This window comes from Hoplias malabaricus, chromosome 17 (genome assembly GCF_029633855.1).
Source record: "Hoplias malabaricus isolate fHopMal1 chromosome 17, fHopMal1.hap1, whole genome shotgun sequence".
Classification (NCBI taxonomy): Eukaryota; Metazoa; Chordata; class Actinopteri; order Characiformes; family Erythrinidae; genus Hoplias; species Hoplias malabaricus.
Genome location: NC_089816.1, coordinates 35,740,496 through 35,758,314, shown reverse-complemented (window position 1 = coordinate 35,758,314; position 17,819 = coordinate 35,740,496). Strand labels below are relative to the sequence as shown.

General features: G+C 46.2%; 3 protein-coding genes across 5 annotated transcripts in view; all 3 read right to left on the bottom strand.

The window, feature by feature from the left end:
- Positions 1 to 1,002, bottom strand: part of LOC136673272 (protein NDRG4) — a 20,204-nt gene extending 19,202 nt beyond the window's left edge. For both annotated transcript variants that reach the window (XM_066648634.1, XM_066648633.1), the window contains exons 1-3: positions 888 to 1,002; positions 733 to 795; positions 433 to 493 (exon numbers count right to left, since the gene is read on the bottom strand). In XM_066648634.1, the coding sequence (XP_066504731.1) occupies positions 433 to 493; positions 733 to 795; positions 888 to 970 (207 nt within the window). In that variant the 5' untranslated portion in view covers positions 971 to 1,002. The remainder of the gene's footprint in view (positions 1 to 432; positions 494 to 732; positions 796 to 887) is intronic.
- A 1,262-nt stretch (positions 1,003 to 2,264) lies between these two features.
- Positions 2,265 to 9,225, bottom strand: LOC136673223 (protein spire homolog 2-like). 2 transcript variants are annotated; one of them, XM_066648558.1, is made up of 2 exons: positions 8,947 to 9,225; positions 2,265 to 2,681 (listed from the first exon to the last, which is right to left on the bottom strand). In XM_066648558.1, the coding sequence occupies exons 1-2, from the start codon at positions 9,200 to 9,202 to the stop codon at positions 2,548 to 2,550; spliced, it is 390 nt and encodes a 129-aa protein (XP_066504655.1). In that variant the 5' UTR covers positions 9,203 to 9,225; the 3' UTR covers positions 2,265 to 2,547. The 2 variants fall into 2 exon arrangements, with proteins under 2 accessions (XP_066504655.1, XP_066504656.1); XM_066648559.1 differs by lacking the exon at positions 2,265 to 2,681 and adding an exon at positions 8,226 to 8,449.
- Positions 9,226 to 12,646: 3,421 nt separating this feature from the next.
- On the bottom strand, positions 12,647 to 17,819 carry LOC136673762 (olfactomedin-4-like). The gene is made up of 5 exons (XM_066649462.1): positions 17,778 to 17,819; positions 17,079 to 17,237; positions 15,338 to 15,538; positions 14,689 to 14,821; positions 12,647 to 14,260 (listed from the first exon to the last, which is right to left on the bottom strand). Exons 1-5 carry the CDS (start codon positions 17,808 to 17,810, stop codon positions 13,449 to 13,451), a joined length of 1,338 nt encoding a protein of 445 aa, XP_066505559.1. The 5' UTR covers positions 17,811 to 17,819; the 3' UTR covers positions 12,647 to 13,448.

Here is a 17,819-nt window from a genome sequence, read left to right as displayed (position 1 = left end):
CCTACAAACTTGTTATAAATGATTATTAAACTCATTCATTCAAGGTTTATAACAGTAGTTATTGTAATTGTGTGAATGATTACGAGTGAAGTTTAACGCCATTGTCGTGTAATTTCGTTTGCAATGGTGCGATGGAGACAGACACGTCTTAAGTTGTAAATAAATCTTTATTGCAATAAAAACAGTGTCTCACGAGCCTCTATGGAGCCGAGAGAGAACTTCACCATCATCTCACAGATGATCCTTTATGAGGAAGTTAAAGATTAAGGTCACTGAAGTGGGCTGTTCTCAGAACAGTAGTGAGAGTCTAAAAACTCGATGCCACTCCCATCTCTGTTATATCCAGTGAGATTTCTTATTAAACATAAATCCATCATAAACAGCTCCCCACCGTAAAACTAATCCCATTTGAATAGGGCTTAAGACACTTACCGCAAACTTGGCGAGGATGTAGGCTCCAGCCCCGACTCCAATCCCCACAATGCTCTTAAATCTGATGATGGAGAATATTAACAAGATGGTTGTATTTAATACACACCTCCTCTAAACCATATTAATGTAAGCCAGCGTTCCTCAGTCCCGCTCGTGATTTAGTTTTCTCCTCGCTCTCAGACCCACTCCTACCTCAGAAGGGGTTGTTAATAGGTACGTTAGGAGCGGAGGAGTCAGTGCCCCACCAGGACCTGGACTGAGCCCCACTGATCGAAACAGTTTTGAGGTATCAGTACTCACCCAAAGTGCTGCACAACACTGGGCAGCATTCCTGCCAGCTGATCCATGGTAGGGTACTGGTAGCTACAGATGGGTAAAAAATTAGCACTTAAAAGGTTGTGTGTGTGTGTGTGTGTGTATTAGAGACAAAAGGGAAAGAGAAAGTTTCTTCATACCCTGCTGGCATCTGAGGGGCTCCGATCTGCTGTCCTGGTGCATCAACATGGCAAACTACAAAGTGCTTAGTGATCTCCTGCATGTCCTCGTTATGGAACAGAGTGTTGAAGCAGAGCTTATCTGAGAAAGAGAGAGAGAGAGAGAGAGAGAGAGAGAGAGAGAGAGAGAGAGAGAGAGAGAGAGAGAGAGAGAGTCATATTTATAAAAAATGTAACCAGAGAACAGAAAGAGGGAAGATACTCTTCCTGACTATTGACACTATGAAGAGTAACCAGTTTTTTGTGTGACATAATTTTAATTGAAAATTCAAACATTCGCACAATAGTCATTTTAATTTGAGTGAGAAGAATGTATTCATCACTGCATTTCATCATGAGTTTAATTTATTCATTCATAGTCTGTAACCCTTATCCAGTTCATGGTCACAGTGGGTCTGGAGCCTACCCGGATTCAAAGGGCGCAAGGCAGGAACACACCCTGGAGGGGGCTCCAGTCCTTCATAGGGCGACACACACTCACACATTCACTCACACACTCACACCTACGAACACTTTAGAGTCTACAATCCACCTACCAACATGTGTTTTTGGACTGAGGGACGAAATCAGAGCACTCGGAGGAAACCCACGCAGACACAGGGAGAACACACCACACTCCTCACAGACAGTCACTCGGAGGAAACCCACGCAGACACAGAGAGAACACACCACACTCCTCACAGACAGTCACCCGGAGGAAACCCACGCAGACACAGAGAGAACACACCACACTCCTCACAGACAGTCACCCGGAGGAAACCCACATAGACACAGGGAGAACACACCACACTCCTCACAGACAGTCACCCGGAGGAAACCCACGCAGACACAGGGAGAACATACCACACTCCTCACAGACAGTCACCAGGAGGAAACCCACGCAGACACAGGGAGAACACACTACACTCCTTACAGACAGTCACCCGGAGGAAACCCACATAGACACAGGGAGAACACACTACACGCCTGACAGACAGTCACCCGGAGGAAACCCATGCTGACACAGGGAGAACCCACCTCACTCCTCACAGACAGTCACCCGGAGGAAACCCACGAAGACACAGGGAGAACACACCACTCTTCTTACAGTCACCCATAGGAAACCTACGCGGACACAGGGAGAACACACCACACTCCTCACAGACAGTCAATCGTACTCAGGCACGGCATGAGGCACCTGGGCCCAGTGTGAGTACACCCTTCCACACACTGCCGCACCTACACGACACACTGCTTCCAGACCTGAAAACGTTAACCCAAACACACCTCCATCACTTTTACTGACCCTCGCCACCTCACCCACTGACCTCCTTGGCGTCTCTGATCCTGCAGAGGAAGGTCTGGAGCTCCATGGTCTCCAGGAACAATGCTCTGCACACGGCCTGGTAATGTTCCGGAGCCAGGGCCGGGTTTGGCAGCCTGCAGGCACAGAGCGCCATCACCTGGCGGAACATACGAACAGGACGCAGACTCCCATCTTCCTCCTCCTACTCTTCCTCTTCTTCTTCCTCCTCTGGGCCGCTGTAGCCTTCATCTCTCGTGGAGTTTCTGTTGCAGCTGCCGGAGTCTCCGTCCTCCACACTGCCCACCATGCGCTCGATCAGACGCTCCAGCTGGGGACTCAGCTCCCGCTCCTCACTTTCCGACATACCCCACATCTGAACATCTGCTTAGGACTGTGTGGAGGAGGAGGAGGAGGAGGACTCACCTGACTCTCCAGGACCGGAGCAGGAGCAGGAACAGTTTCTCCATCAGCTACAGCACAGGAGAACAACAGGAGAGTTACACAGAAACACAACACACACACCACATACATACTAACACAACATACACACTAATACAATAACACATAAACACAAAACACATACACACACAAAACATATACACAAACATAACACATTCACACACACACTTTACTGTCTGACTATTGCCTCAGTACAATCTCATTACTGTCTCATCACAGTCTCAGTACTGTCTCATTACAATCTCATTACTCTCTCAGTACAGTCTGATTGGGCTCATGAATGAGGGTCTAAGGTCATCAGGAAGAGGCAGGTTCAAACAGCGGTGGCGCCCCCTGCTGGACGAGGCTGGGAGTAAAGGAGACCCCAACTGTCCAATGTGGGTAATGCATCAGGGAATGGATTAGCCACAAAAAACAATCCTCATAAACAACACAACAACAACCAAAAACATAAACAAAGGAGGGGCCCGCAGTGCATGCTGGGAGTCCCAGTGCCTGGCCCCGCCCTGTAGACTGCGGTGTGGGAGGGGCCAAGGTGTGGTACAATGTTCCTCTGCAATGTGCTCAAATGAGCTCAGAGGACGACGCTGGAGAGAGCTCAGGTTACTGAGTGATCCCATAACACCCCCCCGAGACCACACACACACACACAACATCAGCAAAACCAATACTCACTCTCTCACCCACAACGTCTCTCTCTCTCTCTCCCTCTCCCTCCTCCACCTCTCTCTGTCAGCACAAAATGAGCTCTGATACTGCTTCTCTCTCACTCCCTCCTCCTTCTCTCTCTCCCTGTATCTGTTATAGTCTCTCTCTCATTCTGTCCCTCAATCTTTCCTTCTGTCTTCGTTTCCCTCTGTCTCTCACTGTCTCGCTGTGTCTCCACATTTCACTGAACACAGTCAGCCTTCCTGACATTCCATACTCTACTCCTACTACTTGAGAGAGAGAGAGAGAGAGAGGAAGAGAGAGACAGAGAGAGAAAGAGAAAGAGAGAGGAAGAGAGAGAGAGAGAAATAGAGAGAGACAGAGAGAGAGAAAGAGAGAGAGAGAGAGAGAATGAGAGAGAGAGAGAGAATGAGAGAGGGAGAGAAAATGAGAGAGACAAAAAGTGAAAGGATTCCTCTGCAGAACACTAACATCCAGCATGAATCCATCAGCAACACTGCAACCACAGCAAAACCCTCCATCCTAAGAAACACACACACACACACACACACACACGTTCCTGAGTGTTTATTACATTATTAAGCTCCATGAAAGATGTCTTCAGCGATCTGTCAACAATAAAACTGTCAAAAGACTGATAATCAAACAAAGGTGTTGACAAAACAACTCTCTCTCTCTTTCTCTCTCTCTCTCACACACACACACACTTTTATACACACATACATCACTTGCACATGTCCATATTTCTACATGCCAGAGATTAAGTGTGTGTTTATGTGTGTGTGTGTGTGTGTGTGTTTGACCTAAATTTCCCCACACACTACAGCTTTGATCATCCCCATCTCCACTTCACACACGTAAGGAAATAATTCAATAAAAAAAACAATTGCATTAATTCATTCTTTCACTGGAACAGACTCAGAGCACATCAGCTTTGCCCCAAACACATCGCACCTCATTTATCTCTCCACCCTGCTCTTATTTTACAGCCTTCTTTTCCACTTGTTTTATCTCACTGTGAACTGTGGTGGTGTGTGAGAGGGGAGGAGAGTGAGTGTGTGAGTGAGTGTGTGAGTGTGTGAGTGAGTGAGTGAGTGAGTGTGAGAGGAGCTGAGTGAGTGAGTGAAGGTCTGAATGACACAGTCTCTTGCTGCAGTCAATTAAACTGATGGGAAACTTAAAGGTGCAGTACATGATTATAATCCAGGACACTTTCTAATATTCAGAGAAAGTTTCTTCACAGAGTTCTGCAGTTTGTTTGAGCTCTGGATAAAAGTGTGGTGTTTGTACACAACTCTGGCTTCGTAAATAAACAAAATGATTTGGCCCAAACACCAAAACATAATACAGTCAATCTTCCGGTTCTGATTGGGGCTCTGATCTAGAGCTGGTTCTTGTTGGGGCTCTGATTTGGAGCTGGTTCTGATTGGGGCTCTGATCTAGTTCAGGATCTTGTTGGAGCTCTGATCTGGAGCTGGTTCTGATTGGGGCTCTGATCTAGAGCTGGTTCTAGTTGGGGCTCTGATCTAGAGCTGGTTCTAGTTGGGGCTCTGATCTAGAGCTGGTTCTAGTTGGGGCTCTGATCTAGAGCTGGATCTGGTTGGGGCTCTGATTTGGAGCTGGTTCTGATTGGGGCTCTGATCTAGTTCAGGATCTTGTTGGGGCTCTGATCTGGAGCTGGTTCTAGTTGGGGCTCTGATCTGGAGCTGGTTCTAGTTGGGGCTCTGATCTAGTTCAGGATCTTGTTGGAGCTCTGATCTGGAGCTGGTTCTAGTTGGGGCTCTGATCTGGAGCTGGTTCTAGTTGGGGCTCTGATCTGGAGCTGGTTCTAGTTGGGGCTCTGATTTGGAGCTGGTTCTGGTTTCTTGCTGAGCCGAGAGTGTCCTGCTGCAGGGTTTCAGTGTCCAGCTGCACTGTATGAATTATTGATGGGTTTGAGGATCACTGAGGACTGGACACAACCCAACACACACACACACACACACACACACACACACACACACACACACACACACACACACACACACATACACATACACACCTGGACCAAAAATGAATAAACTGGTTCTAGTTGGGGCTCTGATCTGGAGCTGGTTCTATTTGGGGCTCTGATCTAGAGCTGGTTCTAGCTGGGGCACTGATCTAGAGCTGGTTCTGATTGGGTCTCTGATCTAGAGCTGGTTCTAGTTGGGGCTCCGTCTGCTGAGCCGGGAGTGTCCTGCTGCAGGGTTTCGGTGTCCAGCTGCACTGTATTTATTGATGGGTTTGAGGATCACTGAGGACTGGACACAACTCAACACACACACACACACACACACACACACACACACACACACACACACACCTGGACCAAAAATGAATAAACACACGTGAATCGACACCTGTTTATCAACTAAATATAATAATGTTCTACTTATTAGTAGGTGTGTGACAGATGTTGGAGACAGGTGTGTGACAGGTGTGTGACAGCACCTTTAAAAATCTGGAAGAAATGAATGAGAGTTAAGAGCTTATTTCTGGTTGGGGAGCTATTTTCAGGACTGAGTGGCCGCAGCGTGAACATGAATCTCCTGGAACATTAAACTCACTCCATCGGCTCGTGTCCCTTTCTGAGACATCGAGTTCATAACTTGTTAATAATGCACAAAACATCAGAATACACCTCGATATGTGTGTACATGCAAATCAGTGTCTACACATACCGTACGTACAGGGGTGTTTTCCTAGACCGGAATTAAGGACTGAACTGCACTTGGAATTGTGATTTTTTGACTGAATGCGGGATATTGTTCGGGCCTAAGCTTAATCCTAGTCTTGGAAACTAACCCGTACCTGCTTAGACACAATATATATAACCCAGAACTTTCCCCAGACGTTATCCTGCCCCCGGTGCACAGTCAGGGGAATGTCAGCATGACCCCTGTGTGAACAGAGCCGGGAATGTTCCGGTGAATCACACTGTATCTCCTGCACATGCTGCGCAGGCTCCGCCCAGTGCCTGAACCATATGAAAATCTCCAGCTGTGGATGTGTGAATCGAGGCGGATTCAGTCTTCCCGACAATCGCAAGAGGTCCCCGATTTGAGGGAGATCATACCTTCCCAGATTCTCCTGTAGTTATTTCACCGCCCTCCACTGTGTTTGTTTACATCCCGGCTGTGTCTGACCCAAGCAGAGGCAGTGTTCTGATGGAGGCAGGTGCAGAGTCGTGTCTGTATTTAAAGCTTGTTTAAACGCTACCTGTTTTTGCTCCAAAGTTGTAGTCATTGTGGTGAGGGGGCGCTAGTGAACAGGGCCCGGGCAATGTGCTGAAATACTGAATACTCTGTGACTCGGCTACAAACACCTTCATTTCAGAACGCTGCTGTGAGGCAACAAGAGCGCAGGGAGCCAGCCGCTGTCTGTTTCTGAGTGTGAGAGACTTCCGCCTGCTCTCGGGATGTAGCATTGGAATTCCCGCAAGATTTTGAGGAGCGGAGCTGTCTGTCGGTGTGTGTGTGTGATCAGAAAGTAGCTGCCTTCCAAAGCCTGGGCTGAGGCCGAGCTCGGCTGCATTTCTCGGCCGCTACGTCACTGAAGGCTGTTCCAATGTGAAGGACGCTTCGTGTACAGTCGAGAAACGCAGCCTACATTCTGAGCCGTTTGAAGGACACGACAGACGTCTCCTTCATGGCCCTCAGTTACCCACAATTCTCTGCGCAGGCACGGCACGTTGGAGAAAAGAAACAAACAAAAAATTGAAAGTGAAAAATAAAAATCAATTATTTATTTTTTAAAAATTCTATAATTGAATCAAAATTCTATTTACACTGAAAATCATCCTACACTTATTTTAATTTTGATGCTCATTCATTCATTGTCTGTAGCCCTTATCCAGTTCAGGGTGGCTGTGGGTCTGGAGTCTACCCGGAATCACTGGGCACAAGGCAGGAACACACCCTGGAGAGGGTGCCACACTCCTCACAGACAGTCATCCGGAGGAAACCCACACAGACACAGGGAGAACATGCCACACTCCTCACAGACAGTCACCCGGAGGAAACCCACGTAGACACAGGGAGAACACACCACACTCCTCACAGACAGTCACCTGGAGGAAACCCACGCAGATACAGGGAGAACACACCACACTCCTCACAGACAGTCACCCGGAGGAAACCCACACAGACACAGGGAGAACACACCACACTCCTCACAGACAGTCACCCGGAGGAAACCCACGTAGACACAGGGAGAACACACCACACTCCTCACAGACAGTCACCCGGAGGAAACCCACACAGACACAGGGAGAACACACCACACTCCTCACAGACAGTCACCCGGAGGAAACCCACGTAGACACAGGGAGAAAACACCACACTCCTCACAGACAGTCACCCGGAGGAAACCCACGCAGACACAGGGAGAAGACACCACACTCCTCACAGACAGTCACCCGGAGGAAACCCACGCAGACACAGGGAGAACACACCACACTCCTCACAGACAGTCACCCGGAGGAAACCCACGCAGACACAGGGAGAACCCACCACACTCCTCACAGACAGTCACCCGGAGGAAACCCACGCAGACACAGGGAGAACACACCACACTCCTCACAGACAGTCACCCGGAGGAAACCCACGCAGACACAGGGAGAACACACCACAATCCTCACAGATAGTCACTCGGAGGAAACCCACGCAGACACAGGGAGAACACACCACACTCCTCACAGACAGTCACCCGGAGCGGGACTCTAACCCACGGACCCATGGATCTCCACTGTGCCTTAATTTTTAAAAATGTTGTATTTTTCAAAGTTTAATCTCAAGGTTTGATATTTCAGCAGCAACTTTGTGAACTAACAACAGTCAAACTCTGACAAATCTGTTAAAAATGTCTTTATGTGTGAGGTGTCTCATGTCTCTAGCACTGGTTCAGATTTCTAATCCTGTAGAGTGAGACAGGCTCGAGGTGCGCTGGACAGAAGTGACGGAGCTGTCCCGCCGGTCAGCAGTGGGGTTTGTGTGTGAAGGCAGTTTAGGGGCGTGATCTTTTCAGACTGATGCTGGATACGGTTCACTTTATAAACACAGTGTGAACAGCCGAACCGAATCGAACACATCTGGAGAAACACAAACAAACAGCTGGAAATTTCACAAAGCAGGACTTCTCAGTTCAGAAGGACAACTTAAAGCCCTGGGTCAAAGTAATCATTTTAGACAGATAACTTAAACCGGAATGGGGGGGGGGGCTAATGCAGCAGTTTTGCATGTGTGTGTGTGTGTGTGTGTGTGTGTGTGTGTGTGTTTTAGTGGTGAGCAGTGTGTGTGTTGTATGTTAGTGGTTGTGTTGTCTGGAAGTGTGTGAGAGAGTGTGTGTGTGTGTATTTGAGGTGTGTTGTGTGTGTTAGCATTTTATTGTGTTGATATGTGTGTGTGTGTTTCTCGGGGTTTGTGTGTGTGTTAGTGTACTGTTTATGTGTTGCTCTCTCTCTCTCACGCTCTGTATCTCTCTTCCTCTGTATCTCTCTCTCTTCCTCTGTATCTCTCTCTCTCTCACTCTCACTCTCTCTCTCTCTCCCTCTGTCTCTCACTCTCACTCTCTCTCTCTCTCACTCACCGGTGTTGTCCGTGTCCTCTGTCCGCAGTGAGACGGTTCCGTCACGGTGCAGTGTGATGGACGCGGGGCCGCGGATGTTTCCCTGGACGTGTTCCGTCTGTCCGCGGCGGGTCCGCAGTCCGCTGCAGGTCTGGAAGCTCAGAGCCCACGCCTGCTCCTCGTTCACCGGCTGCGCGTAGATCTGCAGCACCTGCAGCACGCTCACCGGCTCCGCGCGCTCGTCCCCGCCGCGCGCTGCTGCCGCTGACACCGACATCGGGCTCCGGGGCCGCACGCGCAGCCTCCCATCTCAAACACACCGCGGGCACGCGCACGCTCACAGCACAACACTGCCCCTGCGCCCCTCATTACGTCATGAGGGAACTGCGGAGAGGGGCGTGGCCTCTGTAACGGTACTGCCAGCCAATCAGCGCTCAGAATCAGTGCTGCCAGCCAATCTGCTCAGTATTAGTAATGTCAGCCAATCAGATCTCAGCGATTGTGTGCTCTCAACGAGTGTGTGAGTGACTGGGTGAGTGTGTGAGTGACTGGGTGAGTGTGTGACACTGTCCACAGTTGTGAGTGTGTGAGTGACTGGGTGAGTGAGAGGGTCAGTGTGTGAGTGAGTGACTGGGTGAGTGTGTGAGTGAGTGACAGGATCAGTGTTTGAGTGAGGGTGAGTGTGTGCGTGACAGGGTGAATGAATATGTGAGTGACAGGGTGAGTGTGTGAGTGACAGGGTGAGTCTGTGAGTGTATGTGATAGAGTCAAAATGTGAGTGACAGGGTGATTGGACGATGGACTTAATTAGAGGGTGAGTGAATTTGTGAATGACAGGGTGAGTGTGTGAGTGAATTGCGAGTGAGTTAGCGGGTGAGTGTGTAAGTGACCGGGTGAGTGGGCGAATGACTGTGAGTTAGAAGGTGAGTGTATGTGAGAGTGACAAGGTGAGTGTGTGAGTGACTGTGAGTGAGAGTGTGATAATGTGAATGACCGTGTGAGTGACAGGGTGAGTGTGTGAGTGAGAGTGATTATGTGAATGACCGTGTGAGTGACAGGGTGAGTGTGTGAGTGAGAGTGATTATGTGAATGACCGTGTGAGTGACAGGGTGAGTGGGCGAGTGACTGGGAGTGAGTGTGTGAATGTAGGGATGAGTGTGTGAGTGAGAGAGTGATTATGTGAATGATTGTGTGAGTGACAGGGTGAGTGGGTGAGTGACTGTGAGTGAGAGTGTGATAATGTGAATGACCGTGTGAGTGACAGGGTGAGTGTGTGAGTGAGAGTGATTATGTGAATGACCGTGTGAGTGACAGGGTGAGTGGGCGAGTGACTGGGAGTGAGTGTGTGAATGTAGGGATGAGTGTGTGAGTGAGAGAGTGATTATGTGAATGATTGTGTGAGTGACAGGGTGAGTGGGTGAGTGACTGTGAGTGAGAGTGTGATAATGTGAATGACCGTGTGAGTGACAGGGTGAGTGTGTGAGTGAGAGTGATTATGTGAATGACCGTGTGAGTGACAGGGTGAGTGGGCGAGTGACTGGGAGTGAGTGTGTGAATGTAGGGATGAGTGTGTGAGTGAGAGAGTGATTATGTGAATGACCGTGTGAGTGACAGGGTGAGTGGGTGAGTGACTGTGAGTTAGAATGTGAGTGTATGTGTGAGTGACATGGTGAGTGTGTGTGACAGAGTGACTGTGAGTGTGTAATGCTGTGCAGGGTGTGGTCCAGTCTGAAGATGAATGAATGAATGAGTAGTAGTTCTGAGTTGCGTTGCTCAGTCGAAGTGTGTTGCTCTGCACATGCTCAGATCCAAAAGCTTTAATGTTTTCCGGTGTTTTTTGTGATAAATCTGTTGTTCTGTGGTGCATTTCACAACCTTAGTTTACTGTTATTATTTTAAATAACTGTTCCCCCAACTGTACACGGCGAATTAAATGTAAATAAACTATTAAACCATTTCTTACTAAAGTATAAAAGTACCCTGTGGCAGCAGCACACTTCGACGCGGCAGCGCCCCCCCTCGGTCGCTACTCGCTGCCTGAACTGAGCAGAGGTAATGACTAAACTATCGATACAGATGGACAGTAGGGGGCGGTAGAGCCTGATTTAACCCTCTCACAGCACCAGCGTGGGCCTCACACTCCACAGAGGGCCGACCGGATCAGACACACTCAGGTGATGGTGTGGGTGGTCCGCGCCCCAGGGACTGGATTAATAATCAGTTCAGCAGAGAGTCTGTGTGTGTGTGTGTGTGTGTGTGTGTGTTTTGTATTGTGTCACTGGTCACTCACACCTGCTCTTAAAGGTAGTGTAGATGATTCTGGAGAACTGCTGGTGAATATCACCTTTAAATCCCTGTGCCCCAGACTCTCTGGGAGGTGTTGAAGCTGTGAGCTCAGGTGGAGCTCAGGTGAAGCTCAGGTGGAGCTCAGGTGAAGTTCAGGTGAAGCTCAGGTGAACATTCTGTGTCTCGTTTGTTTTCCTTGCATTTATAAACAGATCAAAGTGGACTTTTTAACATTTACATTTCTCTGAGGTGTTTTTTTTTAAAGTCACCATGAATGAAGAGCTTAGACATCTGAGGTCCTATTTAAGACACCGAATTCATATGGCCAACAGAGGTCGCTCTAATTATGTCAAATCTATCTAGTCAAATTATGGGTGTGTTTATAAGAGTCATGTGATATCAAAGTATAAATAAATGATAGAGAACCGGGGCGGCACGGTGGCGCAGCAGGTAGTGTCGCAGTCACACAGCTCCAGGGGCCTGGAGGTTGTGGGTTCGATTCCCGCTCCGGGTGACTGTCTGTGAGGAGATGGTGTGTTCTCCCCGTGTCTGCGTGGGTTTCCTCCGGGTGACTGTCTGTGAGGAGATGGTGTGTTCTCCCCGTGTCTGCGTGGGTTTCCTCCGGGTGCTCCGGTTTCCTCCCACAGTCCAAAAACACACGTTGCAGGTGGATTGGTGACTCGAAAGTGTGTGTGTGTCTGTGTTGCCCTGTGAAGGACTGGCGTCCCCTCCAGGGTGTATTCCCGATGATTCCAGGTAGGCTCTGGACCCCCCGCGACCCTAAATTGGATAAGCGGTTACAGATAATGGATGGATGGATGGATAGAGAACCGCATAACCTCAAACTAACAGCAGAGGGCAGCACGACACTGCCTCACAGATGTTCACAGTTAGAGAGAGTGTGTGTGTGTATGTGTTTTGATAAATTAAGGCGATGAAGTGATTTAAGCTCATAACGCATGCCTTGTGTGTATAATGTATAATTGCATGCATTATGCATAATTTGTGAAAAATACGAGGCACTGCGGCTCATACAGAGTCCCCACACACGTCCAGATGTTCTTCCGGGGAATGCTCTCGGGATCGTTCAGTCCCAAGCCTCCTACTCTATAGGACCATTTATTTATGCTCCCGAAACTGCTGAAAATGTTCGTTTAAAAAAGATACAGTCTCTACACACTGCGTCCTTTACATTGGAATGATTGTTAGCAGTACGTCCACTAGAGGGCGCAGCTCAGAGTCAAATGTTCAGACAACAGCAAACATGGTGAGAGCGAAGAAGGCCGTGTTCTCTGGCTGTGGATGTTTCTACCATGTTTTATTTATTTATTTATTTTTTAAAAAAGGAAACAAATATGTAGCAAGTACATCACCATTGTTTAAAATAAAGATTTTATTTTATTTAATTTTTCATATTAAATGTAAAGTAGCCACTTTAAGTAGAAAATATCATCTTCCTTAACTTTCATCCCAAGTCAGATACTTTATTTATTAAATTTCCAGTTAAAAGTCACATTAAAGTACAAAGCTATTCATTTTATTAATCAGTGTCTGAAAATTAGGAAACACATTTATTACAGGAAATAAAACAGAAGCCACAGCAACTAAATATATCATGTTTTTTTTCAATATTCAGATGCTTGCCTTAGTTACAGGTTACATTTGTTTTGGTTGGTTAAAGATGTTAAAGATTGTTGCACTGTTGACTCACAATCCAAGTCCTCCCTCACCTTCAGTGACCTTGAGCCTTGCGCTGGGGCGGTCACTCTGTTGTTCTGAGGATACCCGCAGCGTCTTTGTTTGATTGGCAAACGTTCTTGTGTCTATTGCCTTTTCTCTGTAACCTCTTCTGAGACCACCCCGGTCTCATATTCGTGACATAGTCGCATATTTATGACATTTCATGTGACTATATCACAGTAAGTGTGAGGCCGGGTTGTCTGAGAAGTGTCACCCTTTTTCAGATCCATAGTTCAGAGTTGTGGCCACACAGTTAAAGGCTGGATACCTGTAGATATTATTCAGATCTGAAGCAGTACTGGAGCTTGATCTTCTCCTGTCTTGACTGTACTTTTATCTAACAGAGACGGTGGTGGGGTTCATGCCATGAGCTCTGTTTTCCAAACAACTTGTACTTGTGCTTTTGACTGGGACTTAAGTAAACCAAAGGTAGCTTCTGACTTTTGCACAGTATTAAGCTTTTAATGGCTATTTACATTGCAGAAATGGACCTCTCTTCAGAAGTAAGCCTGGTAAGAGAGCAAGTAGCCATCATTGAACATGTAGAGCTTCGAGTCGGTGGGGTTGTAGTGGAGGTTGGCGATACCGGCCGAGACCTTCTCCAGAGGCAGGGAGAGCGTGTTGTCCTCCAGTCCCGTGGTGGTGTCAAAGGCATAGAACACCTCCTCTTTGTACTGATCCACGTAACGTGTAGCATACAGCACCCCGCACACCATGAAGGCATTGGTAACCGAGCGTTTGAATATCTTGGTCTTCCAAGTGTGTGTGATGTTGAAGTGTTCTCTGTCCACTCGGCTCAGGACCATGTTACCGTAGTTGCTTTCCGTGGCGTACATCGCCCAAATGCTCTGGCTGTCAGCCGCAAGGTCGATGTCGGTCCAGTCGCGGCAGCTGTAATAGCAGTACGGGAAGACGTTGTTGACCCCAGCGTCTGGCAGTTTGACCCTGCGGTGCTCTTTTGTCTGAAGATTGAAGCTACACACCTCAGCCGTGTTGTAGCATTGGTAATACACAACACCGTTGTACATTATGGTGCCCGGACCCTGAACCGCATCAGCGTGAGTGTACGAGGACGCAATGTACTCTTCTTTGTAATTTTTGTCAGCCATAAAGTCCTCAAAGGTCTGATGGAAGCGGACCACGATGCCAAACTTGTGGCTGTTGGCCAGAATCTGGATCCAGTACCTTTCATCGCTGCCGAAGCTGGTGTCACGACCCCACGCCCCGGAGATGTAGGACTTGCCATATGGACTGAGCTTGCTGATTATTGGGGAGCTGATGTTTGTCATGATCTGTTTAGAGCATGTACCTGTGAGACAAAGAATACATCACACACCAAAAGCCTTTACTGTGATAGTCTCTTCAGAGAGCTCAAATGATGCTGCACAGAAGAAGGACTCTTAAAAAACTGATGGGCACAGTAGGGCTCCTCTGATATCACTGCAGACTGGCAGAGTTTCTGATGATGTATTAAGCTCTTGAAGGGACATCCCATTTGGACAGGGACGATTTTAACCACTACACCCTGCAGTTCCAAGGAGAAATATGATACTCAAAAACTAGGTGTAAAAATAAGAAATGGGATTGGGCCTAAGACTCAAAGAGCATTTAAAATGTCTACTACCCCTGAGTCTATGGGAAAGTCATAGTTCATTGCATTAGCTTTCTGACATATCATTTTGAGAAGTTTGAAGCATATTTCCTCTCAGTTGAAGAGTCAAACATAAAGACACTTACTCCTGAAGTCGTCGGGAATGCTCCTGCAGGTCTGAGCACGGTTATTGAGGGAGCGCAGCCTCTCCCTCACAGACTCCAGGTTAAAGAAGTTGTCTTTGTACATCTTGTCCACGTCTACCTTAACCTTCTGCAACTAAGGCACACATTTACAGAATTATTCATCTCCCACCGTTAACACCAGCAAATGAACTAAAAATGAATCATTTTTATAAAATAATATAAATGATCATTTGTATTTATAATAAAAGTCACCTGTGACAGGGGATACCTATTGGTTTGCTGAGGTTTTCATGGGCAGTTGGGGAGAAGTAATTGTTACTTTATTACAAGGCGGGAACATACCCTGGAGGGGGCGCTAGTCCTTCACAGGGCGACACACACACTCACACACTCACACCTACGGACACCCTTCAATCCACCTACCAATGTGTGTTTTTGGATTTTGGGAAGAAACCGGAGCAGGGCTTAGAAAACGGTAGGTCCCTGGAGCTGTGTGACAGAGACACTACCTGCTGTGCCACCGTGCCACCCTCATTTACCATTAAATTGTTAAATTTCATCCCTTGCCAATAGAGAAGGGGTCACTGTGACTCCTGTGTTTCCACACCTCCACCCTGCTTGTGGGTGCAGTAAAGTATATGAGCTGTACCTCTGAGCGCAGTTGGCGTGTCTGCGCACTGGGCTGGTCACTGATGCTCTGGTGAAGCTGCTGCAGCTCGTCACTGAGTCTGCGCAGGTCCAGAGCATTGTAAAGGCCCTGTGAGTTCAGGTACTGGAATCGCTGTAGACGTGAGGTCACGTTCTTCAGTTTTTTCTGCAGCATGGGCAGCTCCTTATCGGTCATCACCACCTGCCGATGACAGAACGCCTGAGTGTAATTGTGGCCTAAAGATATAAAATTGAATTTCTGAAATTTATTTCAAAACGTGCTATTTGTGATTGGAATTTATGAGTTGTGGATGACCTGTGTTTGGAGATTTGCAGTGTGTGTTAAATGTGTTTGCAGTTCATACTGTGTGACGTATGTATTTAGGACATGCAGTGTGTATTACCTGTGTTTGGAGTTTATAAAGAGTGTATTATCTGTGTTCTGAAATTTATTTAAAAACGTGCTATTTGTGATTGGAATTTATAAGTTGTGGAGTTTAAACTGTGTGTATTACATGTGTTTGGAATTTGTAAAGTGTGTAATATCTGTGTTTGTAGATTATATAGTGTGTAATATCTGTGTTTGGAGTTGAAACTGTGTGTATTTCCTGTGTTTGGAGTTGAAACTGTGTGTTTTACCTGTGTTTGGAGTTGAAACTGTGTGTATTTCCTGTGTTTGAAGTTTAAACTGTGTGTATTTCCTGTGTTTGGAGTTGAAACTGTGTGTATTTCCTGTGTTTGGAGTTGAAACTGTGTGTTTTACCTGTGTTTGGAGTTGAAACTGTGTGTATTTCCTGTGTTTGGAGTTCAAACTGTGTGTATTTCCTGTGTTTGGAGTTTAAACTGTGTGTATTACCTGTGTTTGAAGTTTAAACTGTGTGTATTTCCTGTGTTTGGAGTTTAAACTGTGTGTATTTCTTGTGTTTGGAGTTTAAACTGTGTGTATTACCTGTGTTTGGAGTTTAAACCGTGTGTATTACCTGTGTTTGAAGTTTAAACTGTGTGTTTTACCTGTGTTTGGAGTTTGAACTGTGTGCATTGCCTGTGTTTGTACATTAAAATGTGTACATTACCTGTGTTTGGAGTTTAAACTGTGTGTATTACCTGTGTTTGGAGTTTAAACTGTGTGTTTTACCTGTGTTTGATGTTTAAACTGTGTGTTTTACCTGTGTTTGAAGTTTAAACTATGTTTTTACCTGTGTTTGGAGTTTAAACTGTGTGTTTTACCTGTGTTTGATGTTTAAACTGTGTGTTTTACCTGTGTTTGAAGTTTAAACTGTGTGTATTACCTGTGTTTTGATGTATATTTTACAAATGATATAATTTAATGTCCACTCATGTATAAGTTATTAAGTATAATTTATTGTACATAGAGATTTGCCACATGTGAAAATGTTTCTAAAATACCACCTGGTTTCTTTAATGGATTGTTATAATTAGATCAGGGGTCCCTAGTCTAAAGGTCCAGGACTTACTAGAGATTGGTCTCTCAGTCCAAGACAGATACGATTAAGTGAATAACATGCTTACCTTAGTAAATATATTTACCTTAGTTTCACAAAAACAACCGACCTATATAAACAGAGGAGCTTTGGGCTGAAGACAGAAGACATTGGCTAACTTCTCAACAAGCGATCCATTGGGGCTTGTTAAGATGCTGTTCTTTTCATTGTAATAAACTTGATTTTCTTCACATTTTCTTCACAATACTGAAAATAAACTGTTTAAACTGTGTGCATTACCTGTGTTTGGAGTTTCTGGAGGGAGGTTTCACACGTCTGCACTAGCTGTGATACGGCTTCATACTGAACAGTAGGAAAAGCCCAGATGGTGCTGTTCACCTCACACACACACGAGCCGTCACGCTCTTGACCCTGAATCCTGTTGGCTTGGCCAGCCCCCTGAACACACCCAAAACAACAGCAGTGAACTACAAAGTGTGCACTTGTCTAATTTCATTATGGTTGCTTTGATTTTGTAAAAGATATATTTATGCAACTGTTAATTTCTACAATTCTTTTTAGATCTTACTGTTCAGATCTTTAGAGGAAGAGGATAAACACTTCTTTAAAATGTAAAGGTGAGTTTATATTTCCTGATTTCCCTTTAAGTACATTTCCACTTTCCTTATTGGTCCTTTAAAAATTTAAAATATTATTTGATACATCTGTATATAATGTTATAATGCAGCAAGTGAACACATTCCCAAGAGAGAACACACCTCTGAAGCTTGTGATGTCATCATCAATGATTTTACACATAAACAAGCAAAGTTAAGGTACAATTTATATTTCATATATTTCATTAAGTACATGTATTTAATTAAATAGAAACTAGAGTAAAATGAAGAGATAAAATCCTGAGTGTTTACGTTTGCATTCCTGTTTATTAAATCCACATCTAATGAGGAGAGTAAGTAAAAGAAACACATTTGTACTTACAAAGGCAGTGATGATCAGCACCAGCAACATCATGGTCAAACA